General features: G+C 48.9%; 1 protein-coding gene across 3 annotated transcripts in view; it reads left to right on the top strand.

The window, feature by feature from the left end:
* Positions 1 to 18,383, top strand: part of BEND7 (BEN domain containing 7) — a 299,983-nt gene that overhangs the window by 161,016 nt on the left and 120,584 nt on the right. For all 3 annotated transcript variants that reach the window (XR_013606925.1, XM_078674216.1, XM_078674215.1), the window contains exon 6: positions 7,923 to 8,148. Coding sequence is in view for 2 of the 3 variants with exons in the window: in XM_078674216.1 (XP_078530342.1) it covers positions 7,923 to 8,148 (226 nt within the window). In the remaining variant the exon portion in view is untranslated. The remainder of the gene's footprint in view (positions 1 to 7,922; positions 8,149 to 18,383) is intronic.

Raw genomic sequence — 18,383 nt, forward strand, 5'->3', positions numbered from 1 at the left:
AAACCCAGAGATAGTGTCAACGATGCAATGGTGGACGAATAGAGAAAACATCCTAAAGGGGTCGACATTCTTACTCAAGACTAGGAAGCTCATTATGACAATGGATGCATCAGTGGAGGGATGCGGAGCGCACCTCAAACTTCTGAAAGTGAGTGAAAAATGGTCAGACAGAAAGACAACAAGCATTTGCAATGCAATAGGTCTCGCATTAGGAAAGTTTGAGCTATTGGTATTGTAAATGACACATTTTTTTATTTATGTGTTGGTTTTGAAAATAACGAAATTAATAGCTTTGTCATTTACAATGCCAATAGTTATAACTTTCCCAAATGGGACACCTATAGCATTTGTAATGCAAAATGTAAACACCAAGATAAGAAGTTTTGAAATTGCTCTCTTCCTAACGGGCAGCCAGTGCAGGGACTGCAGCAGGGGACGGGACTGGGTACGTCTGGGCTTATTCAGAGCCATTCTTGCAGCAGTATTTTGCAATATCTGGAGCCTAGAGAAAAGTTCTTCATGGAACGTTTTGTTTTGCACCATATACCTATGTATCTACGATAGGGTGTTTACGCTATCATTGACTAGCTTTGAACTTTATGTTATTTACCTTGTACCTATGTATCTAAGACACTTACCTTGTAAAGCGCTCTGATACCCGCAAGGGTCTTGTTCGCGCTATATAAAACTTTCAAAATAAATAAATAAGCTATTGCCCAGAGTTGGACTCCATGATTGGAATAGGCACCAGGCGAGAATTATCAGGTCCGTGGAATTTTGAGCCCAACATCTGCCGAGGTGGGGAATTGAACCCTGGTCCCGGGCTAGACCTCTGCATCAGGGTCTGCCGCTAAAATCATTAAGCCACACTTCTCCGCAACATCCCATTGACTCCGTGACCCAATAGAATGCCTGTAAGGATAGACACTGCGTCCAATGTCTCTCAGTCCTTTCCCGGTTGCCAGGTTTTTCAGCATCTTTGGATTGGACCAATTGAAGCCAGTTATTATGAAAGTGACAAACTCATGAGTTAGTGGGAGCAGTGGTAATCTCCTTTACTTAATGGATCTCACCTACTTCGAAATGACACATGTCTCTTTACAGTGAGCTGCCACTTTCATCTTCATTTAAACTGATGGCAACACTGGTTGATGGAGACAAAGAGCAGTGGAGAGGGCGGGGTCTGGGGAGATCTATACAGGCGTTTGCAAGTTATTAACAGGCGCGACAGAGGTACTTTACACCTCTGATGACAGCTGGCCTGTTGCTCACCTTTTTTTGGGCGACAGCGAGGAGCAAATAAACGGAAGATCAGCCGATTTTTATTTTTTTAAGTCACTGTTTTAATTTTCGTGGTGACTTTTGTAAAAATAGCAATATCCAGGGGGGTCTGTAAATTGAGCTGGCGAACCACGAATTTGGTTGACAGGGTACACATAACTTTTATCTTGTCCACCAAACTCTAAATAACTCCCATTTTCTTGTGTCGCAGTGGTTAACTTCAGAGGCAGGAGACATCAGGTTATATTAATCTCAGCTTCCCCACTTTACCCAAAAATGTTTGATCCAGGACAAATCACCTTATAAATCAGTGCCTTCAGTCCCAATCTGTATAAACTTGAGAATATTTATAAACATCCAAACTAAGTGCTACATATAGTTAAGTGTATTTGTATCACGCATTCACCCTTTGCACTGGTCCCAAATCACTTTCCGATACCCTGGCGCTGTAAAAGTGGTTGGGTTTACAGTGTTGCATTTAAAAGCCTAGGGTGCAGCTATCAATAGTGCAGCAGGTACAGTGGCACCAAAGCTTTGGACTGTAAGATACTCTCTTCATCAGGGTGATGGCTGTCTTTTACCACACAGCAATGGGTAGATGAGGCATTATTCCTGCATGGCTTGAGGGCCCAAAGTCCCACTGTATGGTTCCCCTTATTTACACACTTTATTTTTTGCAGTATTTTACAGCATGAACTCGCCCTAATGTATTGGAGCGCTTTACTTGAGCACCAGTTACATTACACAAGGACACATTCATTTTTTGGTAGGCCAGGAAAGATTAAGTGATGTTGAGCCGACCCGAGACTCTAACCTGGTTCCCCAGCTCCAAAGTCAGCAGCTCTGACCGTTATGCCACCGCCACATTAATGAACATGTATAAGTAGCTATGAAACCTAAAGAGTCGGTAAACTTCACAGGGTAAAACTTTAAATCTGCTTTTTGCTGTCAGTCAGGCTCCAACACTTCAAATTACTGTAAACGCTAGCCACTGTGTTTGGACAATAAAAGGCATGCCTTGGGCGAGGAGAGTGATGCACATTTTCCAAAACAAATAATTGAGTTTAGCTTTTTTTTTTTTAAAGTATTTTATAGGAAGTTTCCATTGATTTAAGCAAACAAACGCAAGCACATGAAAGGCAGAATGCACGTGACTTCCTCCCCCCTTCTTTCTTGTCCCTGGCCAGAGAGCACCCGACAGTCTCGCTAAGAGGCTACAGGAAATGAAAACAAAGAGGGGTTGACATGGTTACGGGGTGATAACGAGGGAAGACATGGCAGAGGCACTTGATGTACAGCCGGGTCACCAAAGGTTGGCTCCGGAGTCAGAGTCCTGCTAATTTCCCGACCTAAGGCGCGCTTCATTAACCGAGCCTCGAGACACAGCGTCTGTGTCCAGCAGAGAGAGAGCTCGTTATCCACGCAGGGAGCGAAAGATACAGATCTTAATAATTGTTGGGGCCAGTTCAGGTTTTTAATAGAAAAAAAAACTCGTCTTTGTTTGGAATGGCAATTTATGTCTCCCCTCAGAACCATGAATATAAAAAAAAGTATCCATCCAGCCCTGTTAAAAACAAGACATACCAGCTAAACCAAAAACAAGTAACGTTCAGATGTGTAATCAACTGACGGGCTAGCCTTTGCATCGCCTACATCTTAAATAATGGCAGTTTTAAATTTAGCAGAGACTCCTGACCCCTCAATGGCGGAAGGGAAGAGCAATCACTGAGGAGCGAGCAGGAGAGGCTGAGAGACCAGTGAGACAATTTATCATCAAACCCGGAACCTCGCTGCCAACTTATCAAAGTGCCCACTGGATGCATATGATTGGTCCCGAGCATCTGTCTATCCGCTGTTCCCAACATTAGCGCAGACATCAGAATCAGTGGACTATCAAATGCAATTACAGCGCGCGAGACGGACAATAACGATTGATAGCGCCTACTCTTCCTATCGCACACGGCGCTAGTGGGGGGTTGAAGCTCTGCCTTGAGCCGCCCCCGTTAAACAATGATTGAAAATATGCATTTGTCCTGGTAAAACACTGCAGCCCGCACCACTTCATTTGCTGAACACATTATCAAATTAAATGAAAAGCGAACTGCCAGGAGCAGCAGTTACTGCGTAGTAGGGATGAATATTTACTTTACGGTGTTAGCAGCGCGCACAGAGTCCGGCGTCTATTCCCTGTTGTCGCCTTTGCGGGTCACAGTGAGTAGGAGTGGTGAAAGTGATTGCGAGCGATCGCTGAGCGAGATGCCGTGAGCGGCGAGGCTGCCCTGCTGCTGCGGTCGTCCTCGTGGTAGGCGCCCACGTGGGACGTGCTCGTGGTACCTTGGCGGGGCTTGCTGGTCTGCTTCCCAGAGAGACAGGAGATTGGGAAACGCGCGCGCGGCCGGCGCCGATCGCCTTCCAGAGCGTGCGCGTGACATCTCCTATCTCCTGGGAAGCAGACCCAGCAACAATAGTATCGCGCCTGCGCGATGGCATATGGCTTCGCCATATGCATCGCAGGCGCGAGACCTAAAAACATATCAACTTCCTGGAACTGAAGGCAGTAGAGCTGGGTCTCAAAGCCTTCTTCCCAAGGCTACAAGGGTCGGACGTTTTAATCCGCACAGACAACACAACCACAATGTTTTACTTAAACAGAGAGATACCATATCACACCCTCTATCCAGGGAAACTCAGGAAATTTGCACCATGTGCCAAAAAAACAAGATCACCCTGGAGGTTAAACATGTTCCTGGCATACAAAAATAATGGGCGTACAAACTAAGTAGGTCGCTAAAGGAATGTCATGAGTGTGAGGTGTCGAACAAACAACTCAAGAAAATCTTCTTCAAATGGGGAACACCTTCACTAGATGTTTTTGCAGCTCACTGAAACAAAAAATGCCAGCACTACGCAAGCAGGTTCCCGCACAAGGGATCATGGGGGAACGTGCTGCAGATGTCTTGCACATGTTCCTGTATGCCTTCCTGCCAATACCTTTGAATCCTCAGATACTACACGAGATTAAACTGGAGTAGTGCAGGGTCATCCTGTTAACCCTGGCGAGGCAGAGACAATAGTGTTATATATGGAGCTTCTCCTAATATCAAAACAGCAACACATTCAACTCAAACCAGTCCCGGGATTACTCTACCGAAACGGTGGGTAGGTCATATATCCTAACCCAATATCTCTAAGTTTAGCAGCTTGGATCTTGAATACTATGAATTACATCAGTTAGATATCGCAGCAAGGGAGAGACATCTTAGCATAAGCTAGAGCAGACTCTTCAAACTAATCCTACAAAGCAAAATGAATACGATTTTGTTACTGGAGCGCAGCTAATGACTGGCACGCTTGCTCTTCGGAGCCTGCACAGATCCTGTCATATCTTCTTTCATTAGTAAGGTCAGGTCTTGGCCACAGTTCTATTCAAGTTCACCTTGCCGCACCTTCGAGATACAGAGGCTTTCGCAAAAAGTCTCTTGGGGAACAGCCATTACAGCGCAGTTTTTACCTTGCATTGCTATTACATCGCATGCGTTACAACGCATGCAATGTTACAATGCGTGGTAAAAACCACGCATACCATTATATCGCATGCGCTTTTTCAACGCATGCGATGTAACGTGTAACGGCTATCCAAGTCGTTGTGAGGAAACTGAGGCTGTTACCTCACAACGATGTGCGCCAAGGAGGAAGTAGGGAGCAGAGACGGCAACGCTGGAGAGGAGAGAGGTAAGGGGGTTTGAGCTTGGGGTGGGGGTTACTTTTGTAGGGTTTAGGGTAGTGTACAAGTAGTGTTGTAATGTTTGTGTGGTTTGTTTAATGTTTTAGTGTGTTTTTTTGTAGTGTAGTGTTGTAGTGTTTAGTGTAATGTATTAGGGTTTAGGGTAGTGTAGTAGTGTTTGTGTAGTGTAGTGTTTTAGGGTTTAGGGTAGTGTAAAATTAGTGTTGTAATGTTTGTGTGTTTTCTTTAACATTTTAGTGTTTTTTGTTGTAGGGTAGTGTTTGTTTAGTGTGGTGTATTTGGGTTTAGGGTAGTGTAGTAGTGATTGTGTAGTGTAGTGTTTTAGGGGTTAGGGTAGTAGTGTAGTGTTTTAGGGTTTAACGTTTAGGGTAGTGTAGTGTTTTAGTGTAGTATAGTAGTGTTTGTGTAGTGTAGTGTTAGGGTTTAGGGTAGTGTAGTGCTTTAGGGTAATGTTTTAGAGTTTGTGTAGTGTAGCGTTTTAGGGTTTAGGGTAGTGTTGTAGTGTTTATGTAGTGTAGTGCATTAGGTTAGTGTTGTAGTGTATGTGTGTAGTGTAGTGTTTTAGAGTAGTGTAGGGGGTCGTGTAGGGTAGTTTAGTGTTATTGCAGGGAGTGGACTGGGGCGGGGGTTGTGTAGGGGTACTATATTAGTTAGTAGGGTATGGTAGAGTAGAGTCACTTACCTTGCAAACGTTTACCACGACTCATGTCTTTGCGTTGTAATGGTATGCGTGGTAAAAGCATAGTCGTGGTAAAAGTATGCGATGTAATGGCATGTCGTTGTCATTACATCGCGTAGTAATACCCGCGTTGTAATGGCACACGTGGTATTGGTATTCTATGTAATGACATACATCCAGTCCCTTTGGTCGGATCACTTAATAAAATAATTCCTGAAGGGATTATTCAGAGCTTTTCCACCGATAAGATGACCACCAATAACATGGCAGCTAATTGCGGTCCTGTTGCAGTTAATGAGAAAACCTTTTGAGCCGTTCATAAAGCCAACATCAAGTACCTCACATGGAAAACAGCACTTCTCCTGGCGTTAACACCTGCCAGGCATATTAGCGTGGTACAAACATTTACAGTGCAGGAGCCCTATATGTACTTCAGTAAGGACAGAGTCATACGGAGTACTAAACCCAGGTTCATACCCAAAGTACCCGCAGACTTTAACCTCAATGAACCAACTGTCCTAAAGACTTTTCTTTCAGAATCGATTGAACGAAGCAGAAAGATCGCTTCATAACCTTAATGTCAAGAGATGCCTTAAATTTTATCTGGAAGGCACTAAATTCTTCAGACAATCTGACTAACTCCTAGTGGTACTTGTGCCGCCAAGGAATGGCCACTCAGTCTCGAAAGCAACATTAGCAAGATGGGCATCAATAGCTATCTCTTTGTGTCATGAAAGAGTGGGAAGACCACTAGCATCCAAGGTACACGCCCACTCTACCAGACGTTTTGCAACCTCTGCTGCTCGGTTCGCAGGAGTGTGATTGTCGGATATATTTAGAGCGACAACATGGTCTACCACGCATACCTTCACCTGACATTAATGTCTACATCCCGTTCACAACAATGAAGCCGCTCTGGGCCAAGCAGTACTTCAAAACCTTTTTCAGTAAGGTGAGCATGTAGGCATTTATTTGCAAATTGTGAACACTACGTATTCATAAATGCCTTTGTATATTAACCGACTCCTCATAGTTTCTCCGATGCTTCAATGTCCTTCCCTAATGGTATACTGCTAGCTATTCAGATTCAAGCATGTGAATCAATGAAATTCAATACTGGAAAAAAAGTTATTTACCTGTACACTGTGGTTCTCCAGTACTGATATATTTCATGGATTCACATGCGGACCCACCCACCTCCCCTCCAGTTGCTCACCTCAGGGATATTCTTTCTCATGCAGCATTGGATACTTTCCAGTCGGGCTTCGAAATCTGAGGTGTGAAGCCACTGCACAGGAGGGAAGGGTGCAAGCTCTTGTCTCATTAATTGAACTTTGGTCATGTACAAAACGATGTTGAATGCTACTCAGTTATATGGGGAATAAATGCAATGGGGGAAAAGCAAATGAAAGAATTTATGCTGAGTTAAAATTACAGAGGGACTCCCACCTCGACGACGGCAAGTTTCAAGCATGTGAAACTATGAAAGATGTCAGTACTGGAAAACCACAGTGTACAGGTAAGTAGCTTGTTTAAAAAAAACATATTTATATTGGATTTTGAGAGTACCACATGGGCAAATGCTCGACATAATCCACATGAAAACAAGATATAATGATTATCAGACATGGAAATATCATTGGGTACAATTTGTATACATAACACACAAACGAACACTAAAAATGATGCGTAGACTCTCCCATCCCAAGTAGCTTGTTTTTTATGTAAATTATTCTTAGTCTTAGTGACAGCCAGTTGTCCTGCCCCAACAGCATGTCTGTAGCTCTAACGCCCATTGGCATTATGGTGTACATCCACACTTTGTAAGCTTCAACAAGATAATAGATAGACGCATGCTCAAGTTTAATATCTTCAAGATGAGAGATTGCGCATGGGTTAAATTTCAATTGAAGGGTTAAACTGCAGCTTTAATGGCAGCATGTGGCAACTCAATTTTTCCCCAGATTTCTTAACTCACAATAATTTGCTGTATGAGTAACAGTTTTCATGACTATGCAGTGCTTGTGCCCTGGGCGTACTTACTACAGATTAGAGATTATACTGAAATTACTACTGTTTGTGAATGTCTAGAAATTATGATTCATATTTGAAAGCTTCAAATGATTCCATAGATTTCATCTCATTATTTTGAAGTTGGCTGCCATAATGAAGTCCACATTCCCATTTTAATAAAAATGTTCTATTTTTGTTTGTTAGCCAGAAGTGCAACTTGCAGAAGGTTTCGATGTGCTGATTCCTAAATCACAGTTGGACTCCATTTTATCAAACTACACACGTTCAGGAAGCCTTCTGTTTAGAAAACTAGTTTGTGCTTTTTTTGATGACAAGACCCTGGCAAATTCCTTGCCCAATGGAAAGAGAAAAAGAGGTCTAAATGACACCCGAAAAGGATTGGACCACAATATAGTGGGGGCAATAAAAGGTATGTTTTATTACAATTTAATTTTGAAACTATTATGTAAAATACTTATTGAGTATTGGTGGTCGTAAAGGTAAATGGATTTCATTGGCGGAAAATTACCACAGTATCGATAACCAAAGTATAAACAAGCATTGGCATAGCCAATAGGTCTCGCCTTTGGGACCTCATAAGTGTTTAGTCATGCAGCACATTATCCTGGGTGCTGTGCCGCCATGGGTTAAAGCATTGTCAGGCTTATCTGCACCACTTTTGCATCTGACGGCTTCGGCCCATTGAACTCTGGTGAGTAAATTGCTTTAAAGCTGGCTTTAAGAGGGGCGTGGCCAAGATGGCGGCGAGATAGGACGCACTGTTCTGTCTCCCGTCGGCGGCCCAGCAAAGCACTGATTTCTAGCCATCTACAGCACCTGGACCCTCTCAGAGCAGTGCACCGGAGCTGTAAAGGGTGCGGTGACTGGCGAAGCAACCAGCAGCTCATGAGACCACTGTCAGCTATACCTCGGAGATGCCACGCCCTCGAGTCCCGGGGTTGAGGCCTGGCGTCGCAGCTACTGAGCCTGGGTAGCTGAGGCTCTGGCAAGGCCTGACTTGCCTGTGTGGACGGATACCGGCAAGCACGGGCTGGACTGCGAGCCCGGTAACAGCAGTAGAGCAACGACCGGGAGCTGTCGGTGCCGTGCCCGTAGGGCCGGAGAGAGGCCTGGCTGCTGACCAGCGATCTGAGGACTGGCCGTCTCCCACTCGCATATCCGAAATTCTTCACACCCCGTAGCGGATCGGAGAGGTGAGCGACCCCAGGGTAAACTCGCAGTGCATGATCGGCACTGGGGGAGCGCGAGGAGATCCCGATCCGTCCTCTCCACGCTCTTCGGGGCAGGTTTTGCACCTTTGTACTGCTTCTTACCGACCTACTACCAGGTAGATGCCCCACACTACTCTTACAATCCTAACGTTGAATGTGTGGAGACTTCATAATCCTGTCAAACGCAAGGCGGGCCGGGCCTTACCTTCCTGGAGAATGCTGAAGCTGACGTATGCTTTTTACAGGAGACCCATCTATTGTCGAAGTACTTTCACCGCTTAAAATCCCACATGTTTCCGACTCAGATGTTCTCTTCCGGCCCTACTAAATCTGCAGGTGTAGCCATCCTGGTCTCCCGCGCGGTTCAGGGGAAGATCCTTCAGAAGGAGGCTGAAATTAAGGGGTGACTCCTCACTTACTGTTTTACTCTGGGTGGCCTGACTTTTACCATTGAGTCGGTATATAACCCTAATGAGGGACAGGAGAAGTTTTTACACGAAGTGCTCGGAGGCCACGGCGACGACGGAACATAGGATCTTGCTAGGGGATCGACTTGAATTTGGTCTTTGATAATATGATAGATAGATCATGCCAGTCAGTTGCAATCTCTGCGGCGGGTTTGGCGCGTCTGCGGAATCTAGGCTGCAAAGATCTCTGGCGCTGGTTCCACCCCCTAGACCGCGAGTATTCCTATTACTCTAATGCACACAAAATGTACGCTAGGCTTGACTACACGTGCTTGCGACAGGCATAGAGATAGGTGTGGCCTCTCTATCTGATCATGCCCCAGTAATTGCTACTTTTACACGTACCCCATAACAGCGGCCTACCCGTCCGTGGCGCCTCCGCAACACCCTTTTACACCGCACAGCTGTTTTCGAACAGAATCACCGTGCCATTAAAGATTAGGTCTCACACAACACAAATCACAATACTGGACAACACTCAAAGCGGTCATACACTGGGAATTTGTAGCCATCTCTACAGCAGATAAGGCGGAGCGTAGGCATAAGAGAGACAATCTTACTCGGAGAAGAAGGGAGTTAGAACAGATGCACCAGCGAACAGGGGCACCTCGAGTATGGTGCCAATTGAGGGCCATGTGACAGCAGCGTGAAGCTCTAGACCAGGATAGGGCTGAATAGGCAGCTCTCTGCTTGTGACATTCTTATTACTCTGGAGGAGACAGGTGCGTCTGCCTCCTCGCCCATAAGCTTAGGGAGGTTAGGCAGAGACAGGGGGTTTCAGAGATTTGTAAAGAGCATGGTAGGTAAGTATCAGAGGACTCCGAGATCGCTGAGGCCTTCTGACACTTATATGCCCATTTATATGCCAGCCAATCACTGGACAGTGCTGACAGCACCGACTATCAAGCGAAGGCCTTGCCCACTCTGACCACAGCTCAGACAGACCATTTAGAGAGGGAAATACGAATAGAGGAGGTTATTGCCGCCATTTTGCGTATTAAACCAGCTAAGGCCCCGGGGCCTGATGGCTACGCCGCTGCTTTTTACAAAACATTCTGCGTGTTGGTGGCTCCTATCTTGACCGGTCTCTTCAACTCCTTTAGCAAACCAGGAGCGATCCCGGGAGAAATGATTGAGGCCTCCATAGTGGTCATTCCGAAGCTGGGGCGCGACAGAACTGCCTGCGGGGCTTATTACCCCATCTCTCTCCTTAACATGGATATTAAATTATATACTGGAATTTTAGATGCTCGACTCGCCCCCTATATGCCACGGCTCATAGACCCGGACCAGGCTGGCTTTATCCCCAAGCGCCAAACGAGCGACAACACTAAACAAGCTCTCCACCTCATTGAGAAGGCCTCCCGGACCCAGGGGGAATAGATGTTGCTCACCATTGATGAATGAAGGCCTGCCATACGGCCCATTGGCCACGCTTGGAACAAGTGCTCACCCATGTGGGGATGGGAGATAAGCTTAGTACACATATCCTAAACTGTTATCGTTTTCCCACAGCTACGGTCTAGGTTAACAGCCACATGTTGTTCCGCTTCCCTGTAGGCAGGGGTGCCCACTTTTGCCCCTCCTCTTTGCGCTCTATATGGAGCCGTTGGCCCACCACTTTCGACATAACCCAGCGATAACAGGGAACACATTTGGGGTTATACCTATACAATTAGTCTATATGCCGATGACGTCTTGATTTCACTATCGAATCCGATTTCCGCGCTACAAGCCAGTTTTCTAGAACTAGACGCCTTTGTGCAGGCTTCGGGGTTCAAGGTTAATACAGACAAATCTGTAGCGCTTGACCTCTCCCTGTCACCTACCACCCGAGCATATTTGCAGCAACCTCACCCCATCTAGAGGGCGTCAGATACAGTTTCCTGCCTAGGGATCCAGTTAGCTACCTCTATACCGGCCACAGCTACTATTAATTATGCTAAGCTGCGATTGAGAGTTCACAAGGAACTTGGTCAATGGAAACATTACCCACTCTCCTGGCTGGTCAGGGTGGCAGCCCCTAAAATGACTATTTTGCCTCAGATCTTGTATCTATTCCAGACCCTACCCCTCCGCCCCCTCCAGCCTTGATCCAACAAACCCAATCCGACCTTGCGTAATTTATCTGGAACAGCCGGAAATCACGGTTGAAGCATGCTCTAGTGGTCCTCCTACCGGAGGAGGGCGGCCTCGGCGTCCCTGACCTTCAACTCTATTTCCAGGCGACACAATTACGTCATTTGGTGATTGGAACCGGTTGGAATCGGAGAAACATTGGCTCTTCCAAGACCAAGCAGTCTCAGCTACGCCCCTCCAGAAGGTACACGTTTCTTCAGAGGGTGCATAGACAGCCCAATCTTTACGCGTCTTACATCACTCGAGTCTCTTTAGAGGCCTGAGACCGCACTAACATGAAACATCACCCGACCACCTTCCCCTCTCTACTCATCCTGCGATTCGATCACCCCGACTTCCAGCCGGGTGTGGGTGATGCGGCCTTTGTACAGTGGCGATCCACGGAGTGCCGCTGCCTGGGCCATCTTTTTGATGTTGACAGGATTATGCCATTCCAACAGGTCAAATCGGACTATGGGATCCCTGAAACTGAACGGCTACGTTATCTCCAGATTCGACACTGGGCGCTTCACGCCCAAGTTAAGCCACATGCTCACAGACACCTCTCTACCTATGAGAAATGGCTTCTTACCCGCACTTCAGATAAAAAACGTATTTCTGACCTGTATAAAGTGCTATTGGCTAGAAACGCACACATGTACAGCGCTAGTTGTGCACGATCGGAACGGGACCTGTATAGGTTACTTAGCAATAAGGAATGGTAAGGTGTGTACTACAGGGCCCGCCACTCTGCCTACAATATGAGACTGACCGAAACCTAAACCAAATTTTTTTTTGCTTTTGCAGTTTTTATATAGCGCGAACTAGAACCGAACCGAATGAGGACACACTCATTTTATTTTTTTTTGTAAATTTTTTTTAGGCACGGGGAGATTAAGTGATTTGCCCAGAATCACAGCTACCTGTTGGTACTACACCCCAGAGCGCCGACTGCTGGCGGGGGTGTGGGAGCGTGGGAGCGTAGGCACCTTGGTACGACTTCTCTGGGACTACAAGCACTTACAAGCGTACTGGACTCAGGTTCTTGACGAGGTGGATATACACCTAGACACAACTGCCATGGTTTCCCACATACATCCTGTTGGGTCTTCCGAACCCCGTGACGTACCCCTTGGGCCCAGATCTTTGGACTGGGGTGAATGTGTGACATTGATCCACATTCTGTCCATCATTGTTGTGTTTGCAGTACCCCTAGGTACAGCAGTCCAAAACAGATTAACACACTGGCGTACCTCCCAGAGCCCTACATTCACAGCTTGGTTATATTGATTATGGCACATTCTAGGGATGGAGAAGTTAACCCTCATGCTGGCTGGGAAGGGCTACGCATTCGGAGAGCTTTGGCAGCCATTCTTGTCTCTCCTGACCTCAGAGTTCCGAGAAGTTAGCTGCCCCAGATATTTGCGCCTACTACGACTCCCTGAGCAGTCATCGACAAAGACCTGAAGTCCTACTCGTGTATTGGGTCCCGGATGGCCCACATATTTTGCCTTCCCCTGGTGGACGAGGGAAGGGAGGGGTGGGGGGGTTTAGAGTAAGTTTAATTTCATGTTCAGGCATTTCATTCTTATACTTAGACTTAGACTTATTGACTTAAGTATCCAAGCCACTTTGGGCCTACGCTGCCCTTGCTCTGCTATATTTTTGAGATGCCAGACATGCTGTATGTTACTAAAATTTAATAAAAAAGTTTTAAATTATAAAGATGGCTTTAATTGGAGCAAATATTCAGAGAAAGAGTAGCAGTTTGACAAAAATACATGCATCCCCATCTTTGCAAGGCAAAGCACTGCAGTTGGAAAAGAGAAGTGGAGATAGGGGGGGGGGGGGAGTATTTCACTAGAGGCGATAGAAGAAATTAAAGTTGTTAAATATTAAATTAGCTTGGACAAAAGGAGATGGCACTGGTGAATTCCTAATTGGTGCTGTGCAAGTTCCAGCTTCATTGAGGCACAGGTTATATTTTTGGTGTTCAACACATGATTTTACTGTACGCTCAGTGCAGGGTATCACTGCAGCAGACCACAAAGGCAGAAGGGACAGTGGAGTCTTGCTCCCTGCATACCCTGACTAGTTAGACCTTACATTTGCAAGAATTACCACACATCAACGTACCAGTGACCCCCAACCATCCCCCCACCCATCCTCTCCTAATTCCCCCTACACTTGCATTGCGGTATTCCATGCAGCCATTGAAAGGCAAATGGATGGTCTAATTTGCCTAGAAACCTCCCGCAATGTTTGCTTCGATAAATTATACATTTTTCTGGAACTTTCGGATCATCAGACACTTTAAACATACACACACGAAACCTATGTGATGTCTGGACGAGTTACAGCTTGTGAATATCTCCCATAAGAGGACAAACATGATTATTAGATGTTTGCTTAAAGGCTGACACGGAAGCCTAGCTGGAAAGAAGTGATAGGCTGCGTTCATCTTTAATTTTAATGCGATGGTGTTTAAAGCCCTGCCGGAAAGTTTAGCATGGCACCAAGTATACATGACGACATTCGTCCAGGCGGCATAATCGTGCTAAAGAGAAATACATATTTGAACTAAAAGCATGTCAGTATATTATTTAACCGTGTAAATGGCATTTAACAACTTAAGCGCGCTAACAAATGCACGCCGGTAAAAGCAGTACCTGGGTATATTGCTGCTATGCATCCTTCTAAATCTACGTGCTCATCCCACTCCAAACGTGGGGTGTAAAACACTATATATGGTGCAATTTGCACAAGTGGTTATGTAGGATCTTGAAGCCGTGTGGCCCTGGGCACAGGTAACAGTATGAGACGAGCAAGTCCCTGCTCTGCCGTGGCTCACTTTAAATGCCACCTGATTGTGCGGAGGCAGAAACTTTAACCATGTGGCCTCACACATGCTCATCTCCCAAGCTACATTTTTAAGCAGGAAGCTGAATTGTGCTAACATGGGATTAAAGAACAATAATAATAAAAACGAAACAAAGAAAAACAGCGAAGAGAAATGGGATTGGAAATGGGCCCCGGATCCCATGTATCCTCCCAGGATGGAGTCTCAGTTACTGCCTCGGCCCTGATCTTGCAGGGATCTGGCCTGAAAACGCGTACATGCATGATTTAAATAAAAATAGAACATTGCAGCGTGGGTTCAGATGCATGGCTCTCCCTCACCCTTGTGTCCTAAAGTGGGCATGAGGAAGCAGAGGGACTGGGCTCGAGGCGGCTTCCAGAGGCCCCTCCCGCTGGAGGTGTCGGAGATACGGCTGGCAGGGCCCTGCCATCAGTGGAGTGCTGGCCCCGGAGCGCACAGTGAGAGGTCCTGAGGCGCTGTGTGGTTAAGACGGCCGTTGCTACACGCGGGGCTTGGTGGCCCTGGTGTGGAGGTCGCCGACGCTTGAGGCCGGAGAAGAGCGATCACCCCACGGGGGCGACATCTCTAGGACAGCGCAGTCCCGGACTGGAGGTGAGGTGTGGAGCCGGTGCTGGCGGCTCGGGCAGCTCCTGCAGAGCGAGACTGTTGTGTGGAGTGGGGCTGCCTTTGCACGCAAAGCCGCCATAGTTTGGGAGGTGCGGCCATTGGGCGACACAGGAGGGCCGGTTGAGGACAGCGGCGGTTCCCCTGGGGCCCGGGGGCATCCGGGATTACCGCGTCCCTGACTTGTGCGGACCTTTGGGCCGGATGGTGTTTCCGTGAGGATGGCTGCCTGTGGCCTGTGACACCCGGGCGGCCGCACCGGGCTGAGATTCACGCCTTTGGATTGCCATTACGGGTGCTGGGCGCCATTTTAGTGGAGGTGCGAGCGCCATCTTACCTCTCCTGCGCCTGGTACGCTTTGGCGCCCTGTGGGGGAGATCATCAGGAGACCGCAGCCTGGAACTTGTGCTGCCTGCCCTGGTAGTGTGGCGGGGGCTTCGGCTGCTGGGGCCGCCGACGATCTACTGTTGCCATTGCCTGCCCGTGGAGGTGTCTGAACTGTTGCCGCTTGGGTTTGCGCAGCAGCGCCATCATTGTGTGCAGCGGCGCGTGGTGGGCTGCTACCAGGGCGCGCCGGGGACTGGCACCTGCTGGCAGAGACGGAGGCTGAACAAATGCTGCTGCACCCACTGGCCGGTGATCGCTCCCTAGTCTGGACAGCGGCACCGGGACGTATAGCTGCACTGGGTGCTGCTAGGGGCTGACTACGTGGCTGCATCTGTTATCCCTGGGCCGTGGCTGCTGGGACTAGGCCCTGGGCGCCATCTGGTGTCATCACGCCTGCCGCTGCACCCGGGATGGCTGGCCCGGGCCCACACTAGGCGAGGCGCCTGAGGACGGCCTTGTACAAACAGATCTGTGAACTGGCCGCTGGATCCTGATATTGCGACGCTGGGCCCTGTGCTCCAGGGGGCTTTGGAAGGGCCATAGTAACGACTCATTGGCGCGGGCCTGCTAGAGCGGGGGAGCCCCTATAGGACTGGAGAGGTGTGCTCTACCGGACTGTGCGGTGTCGGTTGGTTTCCCACCCTAGGCGCCCGTGCAATGAGTGTGGTCTGCTGGGGGTTGGAGCCTCGCTCGTGGGGACACTCGGACTGGTTTGGATATCCCTCAGGTGACGTCGGTGGGCACTGGCCTAGGGAGGCGTTTTCTCCGCAGGGGCCTGGAGCAGGGGGTCGGACAGCTGCCAGTGAGAGTGGATGCCGTCTGCGCAGCAACTTGAGATGGGCAGGCTCAGGGATAAAACCCCGCAGAAACAGCAAGCTGTGGATGGACCGGGTCAACCGCATGGCTCACAGGGTGATGGTCTGCGTCCGGCGGCGGCCCTTGCGGCCAAAATGGACTCCGTACTGGCGGCGGTGGAACGCATTGGCACCACGCTGGAGCAGACATAGACGTCGCTTGAGACCCGAATCGATAAGGTGACGTCGGACTTCACCTTACTTCGCGCAGACCACCGCAAACGGGCAGACACAGTCACGGAGCAACGACAGTCGTTCCAGGAGTTGCAGCCGGTGGTGCAGCAGCACACCTCGGCGCTTCAGGACATCCTTGACAGGGTACACGTGCTGGAGGACCATATGGAGGATGCAGAGGGCCGCTCCCGCCGCAACAATGTCCGCGTGGTTGGGCTCCCGGAAGGAGAAGAAGGGAAAGATCCGGAGAAATTCATTGAGTCCTAGTTGAGAGATCTCCTGCCCTCGGCGGTGTTGTCCTCGCACTTTGTTGTGGAGCGAGCGCATAGAGTGCCGGCGCGGAGGCCTCGCCCCGGCGCCCGGCCTTGCCCGTTCCTTTTTAAACTGCTTAATTACCGCGACCGGGATGTGGTGCGAGAGACAAGGAAGCTGGACGATCTGACGGTGGGGAACAGTCGTGTGATGTTCTTCCCCGACTACGCGGCGACGGTGCAGAGACGGAGAAGCACCTACCTGGCGGTGAATAAGCGGTTGCGGGAGCTGGGTCTTCCGTACTCCTTGTTGTTCCCTTCTCGGCTGAGAGTGATCACTAAAGATGGGGCCCGCTTCTTTGATGCGCCATCGGATGTATGGGACTGGCTGGAGGAGACGGGGCAATGGAAGGGAACGCGGCCTGAGACTGTGGAAGGGGAAGGGGAAGGTGAATGGCAGGTGCAAAAGTCGAGGAGGCGTAGGAAACGAGGTGCCCGTCGCGGCCAGAACACCGGCCCAGCAGCTCCTAGCCTGGAGGAAAAGCGGCTCAAGAGACAGGAGGTCCTTGAAGCGGTCGTGAATCTGGGAGTAATACATGGCGTGAGCAGGCAGACTTTGCAGGCATCAGCAACCCGCCATCCCCTTCAACTGTACTCTCTGACGATGTAGCCACACCAGTGGTGACACCGCAGACAGCGGACTTCCTCATGTGATGTGCTCCTGGGACAATGAGAAGTGGGAATCTTGCTGTTAGCCTGCCCTCTATTATTGATGTTTCTTTGCCCCAAATGTTGCTGAGAGCGCGTAAGGGAAGCTGTTGAGCCGTGTTTGCCTTCCTTACTGTATAGATGCATGGCCGTGGATGCTTGCTGGGCTGTGGGGGGGGTCATCCCGGAGTCGCGACCAGCATGCGCTTACAGCTTACGCGCGCAGGAGGGCTCTCCTACAGGGGGCACGCACCGCTGCAGCGAGAATATGGGTATTAGATGCTAAGGGTGCCTTCTGGGATCCCAAGCGGTAAGGGTTGGGGATGTGGCGCACTGGAATTGTCGGCAGCACACAAACCCAAACAGCGCACACGCTGAGTTAAGCTCACTATGGTGGGGTGGGTCTTGTTACTGTTTGGACGTAAGCCTCACTGGGGGCTCGCCCTTCTTGTTCTATTGTTTGTGACTGTTCACATGTTTCACATATTGCAGCGCGATGGTCTTCCTACCCCTGCTGGTGCTCCCGGATCCCCCCTGCGGGGCACTCCCTCGCTCTGGTACACGTGCACATAGACCTGACACATGACACACACTAACATAATGTCCTGGAACATCCGCGGTATGCACACCCCCTCTCGCAGAAATTAAGTGTTTTCCTACCTGCAGCGTCATGGGGTGGGGATAGCACTTCTCCAGGAGACACATATGACGCTGGTTGAGATAGAAAAGTTGCGCAGGCGTTGGAGGGGTCAGATCTTTGGCACAACCTTCTCTGCACATGCACGCGGCACCCTGATCTGGGTGCGGGTGGGGGTCCTCTTCACATGTACAGATGTGCGGGTGGACCCAGCGGGCAGGTACACGTTGGCGTAGGGGCGACTGAACAGCCAGGAACTGCTACTAGGCTCTCTCTATGCCCCGAACACAGAGCAACCTGCCTATCTGGAGAGTCTGAACCATATCCTCCACCCGTACGCTGGACTCCCCTGG

Source organism: Lissotriton helveticus, chromosome 1_1 (assembly GCF_964261635.1).
Source record: "Lissotriton helveticus chromosome 1_1, aLisHel1.1, whole genome shotgun sequence".
Classification (NCBI taxonomy): Eukaryota; Metazoa; Chordata; class Amphibia; order Caudata; family Salamandridae; genus Lissotriton; species Lissotriton helveticus.